We start from the raw sequence: 14,678 nt of genomic DNA on the forward strand, positions 1-14,678 counted from the left end.
TTTTTTGGTGATTTTCAGCGAGCTGTAACTCCGAGGAAAATGATCGCACAGAAAAAAAAAAAAAAGCAAATTGTAGCTCCAAGTGTCTAGTTTTTAGATATGATCATGAAAATTTTTTGTCATCGTCAGGTCTGGAGAAATCCTAAGAAAACTACTGAAAAAAAATTTTTCGAAATTTTTTTTCGTCTTAAAAAAGGTCTACAGGCTTCAAAAAAATTTTTTCGATTGTTTCGTTTAAAAGCTCTTTTAGTAAATTTAATACCCTTTAATTTGACGTAATCAAAAAGCCTGTACGATAATTTGCCGCGGAGTTATCGTCAATCAAAGCAAAAAAGTGTTTTTTTACTTTGGAAATCAATAACTCTGGAAATAATGACCGTATAGGAAATCGAAGGAGGGTTTTGAAAACTACACAATATTCTCCATAAGAAAACGTAAACCGCTTTTGAAGAAAAAATTTTTTTGAATTGAAAACTCGGACTGAAAAAAAGACAAAAATTCGCATAATTAAGGATATTTGGATAACTTGGTATAACTTTGGATAAAATGGATGAACGAAGGATATCGTTGGTAATTTTTAACTTCAAAGTGTCCCCTAAAATCCCTAAGAAATTCAAAGCGCTGCGATTTTTTGTTCATAGTGCCCAGAAGCTTCAAATTCTGTGTTTTCGCAAAAATCACCATTATGAGCAATTTTGTGATTTTTATTCATTTTTCCATTGAAAAAAATTTTTTTTTCAAAATTCTTTATTTTTCGATCAAAGAGATTGATTTTTCAAGAAATTTGAAAAAAAAATTTCAATTTTTTCGAAAATTTTTTCGAAATTTTCTCAATTTTTTCGACTGTTGTTTTACCGCCGGCATTAGCGTTACCCAAAGCGTACCACGTGGAGGTTGCTCGGTCGGATTTACGCTTCTCACACACGTGTGTGTGTGTGTGTGTGTGTGTGTGTGTGTGTGTGTGTCTTTGTCTGCGTGTTTGTCTGTTTGCAGCTGCCGAATGACCTCTGTACGCACGGCAGTAACTGCTCAATACCGTGTATTGCCACCTCTGTTCCGAATCACAGCTCGTAAACGCTCTTGCATGTTGATGCATCGTCGAATGTAGCGTTGCGAAATTCCTTGCCAACAACGTAACAACGCTTGAGTCAACTGATGAAGATTGTGCAGTTGCGGATAGTCTCGCCGCAATCGACGCCCTAGCATGTCCCAAACATGCTCAATTGGGTTCAAATCAGGACTCATCGCTGGATGATTAAGCGTTGTTACGATGTTGGCGCGGAGAAAAGTTCGCGTACGAACTGCAGTGTGAGGACGAGCATTATCCTGCATCAAAATGAACCGTCTTGCCCCCATGCGTGTGCGCATAGGCAGGACGTGTGGCTCCAGAATTTCGTCGACGTACCTATCGGCAGTCAACGTCCCACGAACGATGACCAACGGGGTTCTGGTATTGAAGGACACGCCTGCTAACACCATGACTGATCCACCATTGAAAGCTGTAACTGGTCTCGTAAAACCATCCCGATCTCGTTCTCCACGACGGCGCCAAACGAGAGATCGTCTATCGCTGCCATGAAGACAAAATCGAGATTCGTCAGTCCATAATACACTGGTCCTCTGTCTACGACCCCAATAGTGATTATCATGAGCATAGGCCAATCGGGCTAGGCGATGTCGTGGAGTGAGCATAGGCACGCGATTTGCGCGTCTAGCGCGTAGTCCTTGCTCTCGAAAGCGATTTCGAACCGTCGATGCCGATATGTGTTGTTGGGGAGGACGTTGTCGACGATTGCGAAATTGATGAGCGATCGTGTGGGCATGCGCAGTAGGGTTTCGACGAGCTTCTCGAATGATAGCTCGATCATCACGCTCGGTAGTGATTCGTAGTCTACCTTGACCCGGACGACGATCGTAACTTTGAGTCGCGTTAAATCGGGCATAGGCCCGACTGATAACGGACTGGCTCACTCCCATAGAAGCTGCTACTTCCACCTGACTGTAGCCCTCTTGAAGGAGGGTAACAATGCGAGCCACATCTGTGGCAGCTAAATGTCGACGAGGCATATCAAAAGGTGCTTATCAAAGAAAAGCTTACATAAAATTCACGTAAGGAATTTAGGCTAAAAAGAAAACGTAAAATTCAAATTTTGTGTGAGGAAAAGCCGAACTCCGCGGGGGTATATCAATTTGTTTTTATTGAATTTTTAAAATGAGATTTAAAACTAAGGCAGTTGTAGCGGACAGAAAAAATTGAGTTAATTTTTTTGACAATAGTGAAGCATTCTGAAGACGAAAAAAAAAAATTAAAAAAAAATTTTTGATAAAAAAATTTCGAAAAAAATTTTCGAAAAAAATTGAAAATTTTTTTTTTTTTTTCAAATTTCTTGAAAATCAATCTCTTTGATCGAAAAAATAAAGAATTTTGAAAAAAAAATTTTTTCAATGGAAAAATGAATAAAAATCACAAAATTGCTCATAATGGTGATTTTTGCGAAAACACAGAATTTGAAGCTTCTGGGCACTATGAACAAAAAATCGCAGCGCTTTGTATTTCTTAGGGATTTTAGGGGAAACTTTGAAGTTAAAAATTACCAACGATATCCTTCGTTCATCCATTTTATCCAAAGTTATACCAAGTTATCCAAATATCCTTAATTATGCGAATTTTTGTCTTTTTTCAGTCCGAGTTTTCAATTCAAAAAAATTTTTTCTTCAAAAGCGGTTTACGTTTTCTTATAGAGAATATTGTGTAGTTTTCAAAACCCTCCTTCGATTTCCTATACGGTCATTATTTCCAGAGTTATTGATTTCCAAAGTCAAAAAAACTTTTTTGCTTTGATTGACGATAACTCCGCGGCAAATTATCGTACAGGCTTTAATTACGTCAAATTAAAGGGTATTAAATTTACTAAAAGAGCTTTTAAACGAAACAATCGAAAAAATTTTTTTGAAGCCTGTAGACCTTTTTAAGACGAAAAAAATTTCGAAAAATTTTTTTCAGTAGTTTTCTTAGGATTTCTCCAGACCTGACGATGACAAAAAATTTTCATGATCATATCTAAAAACTAGACACTTGGAGCTACAATTTGCTTTTTTTTTTTTTTCTGTGCGATCATTTTCCTCGGAATTACAGCTCGCTGAAAATCACCAAAAAATTTGGAATTTTTTTTATATCCCTTAATTTTTGTGACTAGTGTAAGTAATGATCAACTGATAAAAATTACCATTTCAAACAGTAAAATCGTGATTTTACTAGTCACTATGTAATATTTATTATTTAAATGCTACAATTTATTGTTTACACGCTAAAAAATACTATTTCAAACAGTATCCTTGTGGAAAAATTTCTCTGAAATAACTGAAAAAAAATTTTAATAAGTACGAATAATGGTTCATAAAGTTTTTTGTTTTCTTAAAAAGTCCGAAAAAGTCTTATTAAATCAGAAAAACTCTTTACTCGACTTAGAAAGTCAGGTTTTTACCAAGATTTCGGACTCTGCCAGAAAAGTCATTCAGAGTTATTAAAACTTCTTGTAGGAATCCTTGTGGAAATAATTCTCTGAAAAATCTCTTAAAAAGTCAAATTTCCCCTGCAAGTTGGGACTTTCCTAAAGGGTTATTAAAGATTTGATAAGACTTATTCAGTTTTCTATTAAAAAGAAGAGAAAGTTTCGTTTCAAAAAATTTACTGGTCAGAATTGGAGAAAATTGAAAATTAAACTATTGAAAGAATTAATGCATGTTTTGTAAAGAATTTTTTTTTCGAATAATATTTTCATCACAAAAATATTTCGATAAACATATAATCGCTCATAGTTGAGCATGTCAAAACATCAACAGCAAATAAAGTGCATTTGCTGGTAAAGACAGATACTACTCAGAGAGTAAATCAAATCAATATTTAATTTGGACTATAACATATATAACTTAACTGTCTAGGTAAGAAAGAATTTTCTAACCATACGCCATCTATGAGAAACTGAAAATACTTCTTTTTTCAGTCAACTTTTTTCAGCAAGCTTGTCTAGTCGACAAGTTCAAAATGGTCTAAAATAGAGATTCGAAATTTTTATTCGAAAAAAAAATTCTTTACAAAACATGCATTAATTCTTTCAATAGTTTAGATTTCAATTTTCTCCAATTCTGACCAGTAAATTTTTTGAAACGAAACTTTCTCTTCTTTTTACTGGAAAACTGAATAAGTCTTATCAAATCTTTAATAACCCTTTAGGAAAGTCCCAACTTGCAGGGGAAATTTGACTTTTTAAGAGATTTTTCAGAGAATTATTTCCACAAGGATCCCTACAAGAAGTTTTAATAACTCCGAATGATTTTTCTGGCAGAGTCCGAAATCTTGGTAAAAACCTGACTTTCTAAGTCGAATAAAGAGTTTTTCTGATTTAATAAGACTTTTTCGGACTTTTTAAGAAAACAAAAAACTTTATGAACTATTATTCGTACTTATTAAAATTTTTTTTCAGTTATTTCAGAGAAATTTTTCCTCAAGGGTATCAATCGCTATATGAAAGTCGAAAATGTTAAAGTATAATAATTAAGAACTTTGACTTTGATATTTATAATTTCGTATGTTAAAAATGATCGTATGATATTTAAAAAATATAAACTACAGTTAGTAAATTTTTATATAAGCAACGTCAATATTTACAAAGTAAAATGGTAAATTTTAAACGCAACGCTAAAGATGGAACTGTAATTATTGATGTGCTTCGACGGATAAAATATACATTTTAAAAGTAGAATTTTTACTGTTTCAAACGTTAAATTCTCCCAGAGTGTAGGACCTTCCCCTTCTCCTTATTTGTAACGTTAGTGCTCTTGCAGAGCATTATTATGTACTACAGTCGAATCGCGTTATGAGTCCGGCTTGTTTTCTTTGTTTTTGAACCAGACTCGCGTTAATAAGAGAGAGACACAAGGAGGGCTCATAACGCGACTCGACTGTATTTTTTTTGCCAATGCGCATGACTTTTTTAACACGTGTTGGACAGCACCGATTTCAACACTGCCAAAATAGCCAGAAATACGTGGTTAATAAAACTTCTGACAAAAATGACCCTCCAACGTTCTTATAGCGTTGCGGTTAGGTGATAGTCTCGCGTGCGTTAAGGTTACTATTCGAAACTCGGTTAGGGCAATATTTTTCTGAATTTATTTTTAAGGCAAGCGTAAGACTTCTTCGCAATGAATGAATGCAAATGTGATTGAAATCTTATCCCCTCCTCCAGCTCCTCTAAAAAACTCCGAAAATAAAAAATGTAAAAAAAAAAAATATTAAACAAAAAAAAAACAAAAAAAAGACAAAATAAAAAAAAAATTGTGTGTCAGCTCCGACGCACGACTGGAGTTTACTCCATAAGTACGATTGTCTAAACATACGCAAAAAGAGTTTATCCAACTGAAAATAAGATTAATACCATATGAAAGGGTAAATTAACAAATTAATGAAAATAATATACATATATAAATATATATTTATTCATTTTATATACATTTATTATAACTAATCGGCGAAATATTTTATATTAAACTTTTCACAATAGTCAATTTCAGATGTGCACAAATATTTCATTAGGAATGTTGATAAATTATGTAATTATTATTATCTGACAATTATCATTTATTTTTTAAATATTAATTAGATCAACATTACTTTCATTTTTAATTACAGTGACAAGTAGTTTATGGTAACTAAAATAAGACACATGGACGTTGGTAGATACGTAGTTCACGAATCTCGAAAATACCGCATCAATGGTTGTACCATACCTCGTTGTCCCCATTGCTCTATCAGAAACAATATCTAAATTCAGTTCAGATTTTAAAAATTGTATTAATTTCAATCCGTCATCTTTGCTAAGATCGACATTAAAATCGCCGCTTATTACACGGAGAAAAACGGAGGTTTAAAAAAACGAAAAAATAATATCACTAAATTAAAATTTATACAAATTTAAAAAAAAATGCAGAATATTAGTAATTTTTATATAAAATTAGAAAAAATTAATGGATGCATATAAAAAATTATATAACAGCAGAGTAATTTTTCGAGTCTTTAATTTTTAATAACCCAAAAAAAATAAATTTATATTATTTTAAAAGAAAATTACAACATAAGTAGTAAAATTTAGTAAATTGGAACTCAAGTTTTGAAAAAGGATCATTATTTATTGAAATATTTAGAAAAGAAAATTATCGGTCTTCGATTATAGTTTTTAAGTACATGATTTGAATATTTTTTCAATTTTTTGTATCACAAATTAACAATAATTAAAAAAAAAATTCCTTTTATTTCAAATATTTTTTATAAAAAAATTTTTTTATTCCGTTGCAATTAAATTTTAAAATTTAGTTTAATTTATTTTAATAACTAGTCTTTATTTTTTTCTTATGATTTTGATTAAAAATCGTAAAGCTAGCATAATAAAAATTCTGAAATTTTTTGTCATTTTCCTTTCATCAAAAGAGTAAAATCTATATTATTGACTTAACAATTATTACTCTCCCAGCATAATAAAATTTGTCAGAGCTTAAATAATATTTAATTTTCTTAGATAATATTTTTAAAAACACCATTATAATTTGTGAGAACATATTAGCAATTTTTATATATATCTAGTAATATTTCATCGCAGTTCAGCAATTTTTGTTTGTCAGTTACAATATTTGATTATATTTCAATCACATTCTTAATATTACCTTCCACAGTCGTCTTTTGTTTCTGACGCTGTGTCGTTCGAGTTAGATTCACTACGTAGCCCTTTGTCCAGTACTCTGCTAACATTGAATCAAGACACACGTAAACTTTTTTAACCGTTTTTAGCTATAAGTGTATGAGTGTAGTGAGAACTTAGATATTAATTAGTAAAAAGTGATTGATATTGATTGTTTCCGGAAGAATTATGTGGAATATTTTAACGGAATGGGGATTAGGCCATTTAAAATCTACTTTTGAAAGTAAGTAATACTGTTTTTATTTTTAATTGTTATTATTTTTATGTTGAGTGACGAATGCTTGTAACTGGAAGTGATTCTCTTGTTATAAGCATTATTATCATTATTATTATTGTAAGATAGAATATTGTGTTCCGGCAACAATGGCAATTATTAGAAATACAAATTTCTTTGATTATTTTTTTTTATTTACTTGAAATTATTCAACTCGTATATTGTTAAACTTAATAGAAATGTTTCGGGGTACATTCATGCTCTCAGAAAATGATTGAAAAATATTTAAATTGGATGTCTAATTATAAACTATAACAGCTACGTTGATGAAATTAATTATTGTGACTACATACTGAGTTTTTGTCTGCTTACAGGCTTAATGTTAACTCCTGAAAATTTTGCAGAAAATTTACTATTATCAAGTCAAATTATTCAAAATAATGAAGATTTAGAAATATTTAATAAATATTTTATTAATTGGTTACAAAAACGACAAAATATGCTCTCCGAGGTATATCATTCTTTACATAATGTCATTTTGCTGATAATTAATTAAATATACAATTGCATATCGTACTTAAATTGAACAAATATATCTTTAGGCTTCTAAAAGCTATTCAATGCTCAATGGGTCTCATATCATTGGAAGTCATACTAATAATCCTTTAATAACTCATGAACCAGGTACCTTTTAATTTTTATTTTTCTATTAAATTGTTTACTACTATTTTTAAACAAAATCAGTTTTCTATTGTAATATTTTTACTAATCTGTTCTTCAACTTTTATGAAAGTTTTCTATAATCTACCGGAAAAAGAAATGCACAGCACCATCACTCCTGAAGAAAGCTTGCGTTATGTCCTGACAGATATAAGTGATAGCATTGTCAACAATAAAATTACAAGTAATTTCAACTGCTATCATATATTTAATATTGTAATTAAATGTGACTATAACTATGTTTCATTCTCAGATCCTAATCCTCTTCCTTGTTCCTTCTGATGCTAGTGTTGTTGAGGGATTTCAGAATCACAATGAAAATTGTAATAAAAATGACGATAATGATCGTGGATCCGATATAAATTTAAATGATACACCTCTCGTGAGTTATATTTTTTAATCACTGCCTGTTCGAAGAGCCTTTGCATTATATTTTTAAATGGAAAATAAGTTAAACCTAAATTACTCATTACATTTTTCGTTTACTACAGAAAATTTATGAATACTTAAGCAACGACGTTGAAGGTAAAGCTATTATAAAAGCGTATCAAAAAAAAAAGTTTAATTCAAAAATACGTAACTTATTGGTGAGACGTATGATTAGCCGTGAAAAAAAAAGCATTTGAAAATGTTCCGTTAAATACAAAAGGAAAATTTCAGTATGTGTTTTTTGAGAATACAACTTTCGTTTTCTAATCATATATTTATATATATATATATATATATATATATATATATATATATATATATATATATATATATATATACACTACTGGAAAAAATTAAGGGATCAAAAAAATTCCAAATTTTTCGGTAGTATTCAACAGGCCGTAACTTTGAGAGAAATGGTCGTACAGGAAATAAAAAAGGAAATTGTAGCTCCAAGTGTCTAGTTTTTGGATTAGAACTTCAAAATTTTGTAGCCTCTGCGGTTTCTGAGTAATCGTAGAAAAACCAGCAATAAAAAAATTCTCAAAATTTTTTTAGTTTTTTTTTTGGTCTACGGGCGTGGAAAAAATTTTTTTAGCTTAACCACCATAAGGATCGGATACTATGTTCATTTAGCTTTAATTTCTTTTTTTAAACACCCTGATACGTCCACTCCTCGCTGAGATATCGGTCTTCAAATGGAAAAGGATCTTTTTGTCTTTGATTATCGATATCTCAGCAACCAATTGTCGCACAGAAAGTTAAAGGTGGGTTTCAAGAACTTGAATGAATTCCCCTTAACGACTGTCCATTGTTTTTTCGAAAAAAAATTTTTTCTTTCCGTCACATGAATTTGAAAATGCAACAAAAAAAGGGCTTTTAGTGGTTTTTGGAAAATCAAGCGCTGGATCGAAAATATTGAGGAAACCACTAATGTAAAGTGTGCCTTTTACAGTTCAATATGTCCACAAAAACCCTACAATGAATCAAATTAATCCAGCCAGCCGTTTTTTTGTTTCACTTGATCGAATTTTTGAAAAATTAAAGGATCACGTTTTTTGCTCTGAAAAGCTCATAATTTATAAAAATGAGAAAAAAATGGTTTTTTCGAGCTTTTTCCACATTTTCGTTCCAAAAAGTGCTTAAATTTTCAAAAAAAAAAAAATTAAAAAAAAATTTTCAAAAAAAAATTAAAAAAAAAAATTTTTTTGGAAAAATTTTTTTAACAAGTTAAGGAAACTCAAAAAACCATCGCCCAATGATTTTTATCACCTTTCCACCGCTGGATTCCTTGATTCTACTGATCTCCTTTTAATTAAATTAATAAAAAAGTTAATACCCCCAATCGAATTTCGATTTTTTCATACGCTTTTCGGAGTTTTTTTCTTTTCTTTTTGTGAATCCCTAGCAAATCGCTTCATTCAACAGTTTTTTCAAAACTAATCCCTCTGCGCTAAAAAAATTTTTTTAATTTTTTGGTCAAAATTGAAAATTTCTGACTTTTGATTCTTAATCATGGTTAGACGACATTTATCGGAGGTGGAAGTCGCTCGGTTAGTGACTCTTATCGACGAAGGTTACACTCAACATGCAGTTGCTATCCGGATGGGTGTAAGTCAATCTGTCGTATCTCGAGCTTATACCAGATACCAAGAGACGAATCAATATCATCGTCGCCCCGGACAAGGTCGCCATCGAGTCACTAATGCCCGCGATGATCGAACAATTGTTAGAGAAGTTCGACGACAACCTTTCGTCAATGCGAATATTGTCGCTCGAAACTTCCCCAATCGCAGACAACAGCAACAACAACAGCAACAGCGACGACGGCATCAAGTGCGAAACATTTGCTCTCGAACAATCATCAACCGTCTTCGTGAAACTGGGTTACACGCACGACATCCTAATCGTGTACCCCTGTTGACAGCAAGACATCGTCGAGCTCGTTTAGCGTATGCTTACGATCATCGAAATTGGAACTTGAGGGAATGGACAAATGTTTTATTCACTGATGAGTCGTTTTAATCTGTATGGCAACGATCGACGTCCTCTCGTTTGGCGCCGTCGTGGAGAACGTTTTCGCCAGAACTTTGTCCGTCCAGTCGTTGCCTACGGCGGTGGATCAGTTATGGTGTGGGGCGGCGTTTCACGAAATTGGAGAACACCTTTGGTAATTGTACGCGAAAATTTGACAGCTAGACGTTACATCGACCAAATTTTAAGGCCCATTGTTCTGCGCAGACGACAACATCTGAGGTCGTTCATATTGATGCAAGATAATGCACGTCCACACACAGCCAACATTACCCGGCGCTTCTTTGAGCGGCATGACATCACATTGTTGCGACACCCAGCAATGAGTCCAGATCTCAACCCCATAGAGCACGTTTGGGACATAATGGGCCGTCGGTTGCGCAGAGAGTATCCAAATTTGCAGAACTTAGCTGCTTTGAAGCGTGCGCTTCAGCACATTTGGAATACCATTCCGCAGCCTCAAATTACCGTCTGCATAAACATGGCTGAACGTTTGAGAGCCGTTATTGAAAACAGGGGTGGTAATACCTGGTATTGAACCAACAAAAACCTTCAGAGAATGAGTTTGGAGTCATTAAATACGGTGGAACTGACGAGCCATCGGGTCTCAATTCTCCTGAAATACCTCACACACACACACACACACACACACACACACACACACACACACACACACACACACACACACACACACACACACACACACACACACACACACACACACACACACACACACACACACACACACACACACACACACACACACACACACACACACACACACACACACAGAGAGAGAGAGAGAGAGAGAGAGAGAGAGAGAGAGAAGCGTAAATCCGACCGCGCGACCTCCACGTGGTACGCTTTGGATAACGCTAATGCCGGCGGTAATTGTTTTCTTCAACTTTTCAAGAGAAAAAATTTCAAAAAAAATTTTTTTTTTTTTTGAAAATTTAAGCACTTTTTTGAACGAAAATGTGGAAAAAGCTCGAAAAAACCATTTTTTTTTCTCATTTTTAAAAATTATGAGCTTTTCAGAGCAAAACATTAGTGGTTTCCTCAATATTTTCGATCCAGCGCTTGATTTTCCAAAAAACCACTAAAAGCCCTTTTTTTGTTGCATTTTCAAATTCATGTGACGGAAAGAAAAAATTTTTTTCGAAAAACAATGGACAGTCGTTAAGGGGAATTCATTCAAGTTCTTGAAACCCACCTTTAACTTTCTGTGCGATCATTGGTTGCTGAGATATCGATAATCAAAGACAAAAAGATCCTTTTCCATTTGAAGACCGATATCTCAGCGAGGAGTGGACGTATCAGGGTGTTTAAAAAAGAAATTAAAGCTAAATGAACAAAGTATCCGATCCTTATGGTGGTTAAGCTAAAAATTTTTTTCCACGCCCGTAGACCAAAAAAACTAAAAAAATTTTGAGAATTTTTTTATTGCTGGTTTTTCTACGATTACTCAGAAACCGCGGAGGCTACAAAATTTTGAAGTTCTAATCCAAAAACTAGACACTTGGAGCTACAATTTCCTTTTTTTTTATTTCCTGTACGACCATTTCTCTCAGTTACGGCCTGTTGAATACTACCGAAAAATTTGGAATTTTTTTTGGATCCCTTAATTTTTTCCAGTCGTGTATATATATATATATATATATATATATATATATATATATATATATATATATATATATATATATATATATATATATATATTAGGTGGGTCAAAAAAATCAACTATTTTTTTTTTTACAATTAATACGGAAAAATGGGTTACTAGGCACCTTAAAAAAATTCTCACCAAATATGATTTCTTAATTTTAATAGGAAGATCCTCCGCGTCGCAGTTTTTCATTTTTTTCTCAGTCCAATAGAAAAATATTCATTCCTCATCATTAATTGCTCGTACAGAAAAAATTTTTATAAGAATTCTGTAGGAAATTTAATGCTCTACAAAAAAGGTATCTTATGTTTTTTCCGTAAACCTCACCATTTCACTAATATTGAAGATTTAATAGTGATTATTTTAAGTCAAATGTCACTTTTGTTTATTAATTTTTGTAACTCGGCAAGAAATGGCTATTATTGAATGGGCAATAGAAATTTTTGTAGCAAATTAACTGTAAATTTTTTCTGTCAATAATAAATCTTCTTGCTTTAGAATCTGTACCTTCGCGAGTCTTAACAGCTTCGACAATATTCTTCTTTATGTTTAATGGAACGGTATCATCAAAAAGTGATAAAATAGCAAGTTCATCACTTAAGTACCATAAATGTGAAGTCATTTTTTCACAAGTAGCCAAGGAAATTAAAGAATTAATTTTACTGTACTCAATTAAATTTTTCATAAACTCTAAGTCGTGATTAGCAGCAGAAGTCGCAGAAGTTGATGAAAACCAAGCTTTTACATACACCATAACTATGAAAATACAAAATTGTCGAAGACCATCCAATTCTTTCTTAGAAAGGTCAAATTCATCTCTAAAAATAAACATTTTTAGGCAATAAATTGCCTTTGCCATCCATCTTGCATGATGAACTGCACCAGGACGCTTGAAGAAAACTTGCTCTCGTGGCATTTCTCCCAGAAAAATTAATGACAATTCCAATATTTCTTTATAGTCATCTCGGGGTTGCGATAACTACCAAAAGTAATCAATTATTCGTAAAAATCAAAAATTATCCTCTACACTTAAAATTGTATTTAAATAATACGTGTAAGTATCGCTTAATAAATGAAGATAGATTATTTTTTCATTCGTAATAATATTAGCAACAATACTATCTTCAACACCAGATTTATACTTCGTTTTATCGAATGTGTCCCAAAATTTTTAAATCTGCCAAATATTGGAACATTTGGTCCGGATGATACTGGCCAATAGACTTCGAATGCACTCCTTAAAATGATCTCATAAATATGATAGCGACATGGTAACCAAATTAATTCTTTTCCTAAGGCCTTTTCAATTTCTTTACATGTACCATGATGGATTCCTGTATAGTAAAAATAGATAATTACACTTTAAGTTCTGTATTTAATAAAAATTGTAACGCATATTTAAAATCTATAAATAAATAAAGAATTATAACTAATGGGCACGTGTCGAAAATTTAATTAATGTATGAAAACAATTCAACTAGAACGATAAAAATAAAATTTTCTTTTAAATATTTTATCATTGATTAGTTACCCGTATTAACCGCAGTCGTGTCAAAACACATCGCCTTGATGTAACTAATAATACCCCATTGATTTAACGTTGACAAGATGGTTGCTGTTTGATTTTCTGCCGATCCACTATTCATTTTTGGAACTCCAAGTAACTGCTCAGTACCAAAAGCAGTCAAAATAATCGGTAATCGATCCACAAATTTCGATTCAGAAATGTCATTCAGTATTTTCCCATCCCAATGCACGACATATTTATCATGAGCTTTGAAGTTATCTTTTAGTCCTATAGCAATGTCCTTTCGTAAGAGCATGCGAGCTCGTTGAATTATTCGATAACTAAGAGTTGTATCTTCTACATTAACACCAACACTTGATAGAACTGGAGCAATAATGAACATCGCATTTCTACTACTAACATTAGCTCTGTCGAGTGCTGAGATAAGCTCTGGAGTTAGAATATTTATTTTTGCTCGTGTTGTCGGTATTTGAGGCACATACTCTAAATCTGAACCGAAATTTGTAGCTTGACTTAATGTAAGGGTTGAAGATGACTCTGATTCCTCACTTCGAACAATCTCATGGCTGGTTGAGGGTTGATTCAAATCTAAAATAAGCGTTGTTATTTAATTAATGGAAGCAAAAATATGGAACTCATTCATTTTGACATCAAATAAGGAACACAAAGAGTTTTTATTTATCATCTACGAACATATTGACATTTATGATATAATTAATTAGAAAAACAATAATATACTTTATTATTCATAATTTATAATCAATTTAATTTATTTTCAATTCTGATTAAAATTTATAATAATTAAATGTTGTAAATACTCACGACTTTCATCTATTTCCATCGTATTCATAGTACTGTTTAATTTATTTGGGTTATTTGAAAGAATTTCTTTCCGGGTATCACTTTTTTGATTTGAATATAGTTCACGAATATCATTATCAAGCAGTTTTATTGATTTATGATCTACAATATCAAATAATGCTTTGATTTCATTCTGAAATATTATTACATTTTTGTTTTGGGCTGATGATTTTTTTCGCACAAAAGATTTTTGCAATTTCAACCATCGGTTATTATAGCGAAGAATTTTTTGTATTACATTAGTTGATCCACTAGTCGGAATCTGGTTGTTTTTCCATAGTTCAATAACTTGATCAGTTGCATTTTTAGCACTTTGTTTGATAGAAAATTTTAACACTTTGAGCTGATAAAAAAACACTCATAACCTCTTTCACTGTTGGCAACTTACGTTCTGAAATTTTTGCATGGGTTTTCCGATCAAATGAATTTCCTTATCCATATTTTCGATAAATATATAAATTTATGTAGTGA

At 32.1% G+C, this 14,678-nt stretch overlaps 2 protein-coding genes across 3 annotated transcripts in view; one reads left to right on the forward strand and one right to left on the reverse strand.

Moving 5' to 3' along the window:
- LOC141535034 (uncharacterized) overlaps positions 1-14,477 on the reverse strand; it is a 68,980-nt gene extending 54,503 nt beyond the window's left edge. The window contains exons 1-2 of the mRNA XM_074254776.1: positions 14,169-14,477; positions 13,350-13,934 (exon numbers count right to left, since the gene is read on the reverse strand). Of these exons, the coding sequence (XP_074110877.1) occupies positions 13,350-13,934; positions 14,169-14,196 (613 nt within the window). The 5' untranslated portion in view covers positions 14,197-14,477. The remainder of the gene's footprint in view (positions 1-13,349; positions 13,935-14,168) is intronic.
- The window catches only part of Grip (Glutamate receptor interacting protein), a 95,064-nt gene that overhangs the window by 79,254 nt on the left and 1,132 nt on the right, over positions 1-14,678 (forward strand). The gene's annotated exons all lie outside the window — the stretch shown is intronic.

Source organism: Cotesia typhae, unplaced genomic scaffold (assembly GCF_013202065.1).
Source record: "Cotesia typhae breed Kobodo isofemale line unplaced genomic scaffold, CoteBio_Ctyphae scaffold_13, whole genome shotgun sequence".
In the NCBI taxonomy this organism is placed as follows: domain Eukaryota; kingdom Metazoa; phylum Arthropoda; class Insecta; order Hymenoptera; family Braconidae; genus Cotesia; species Cotesia typhae.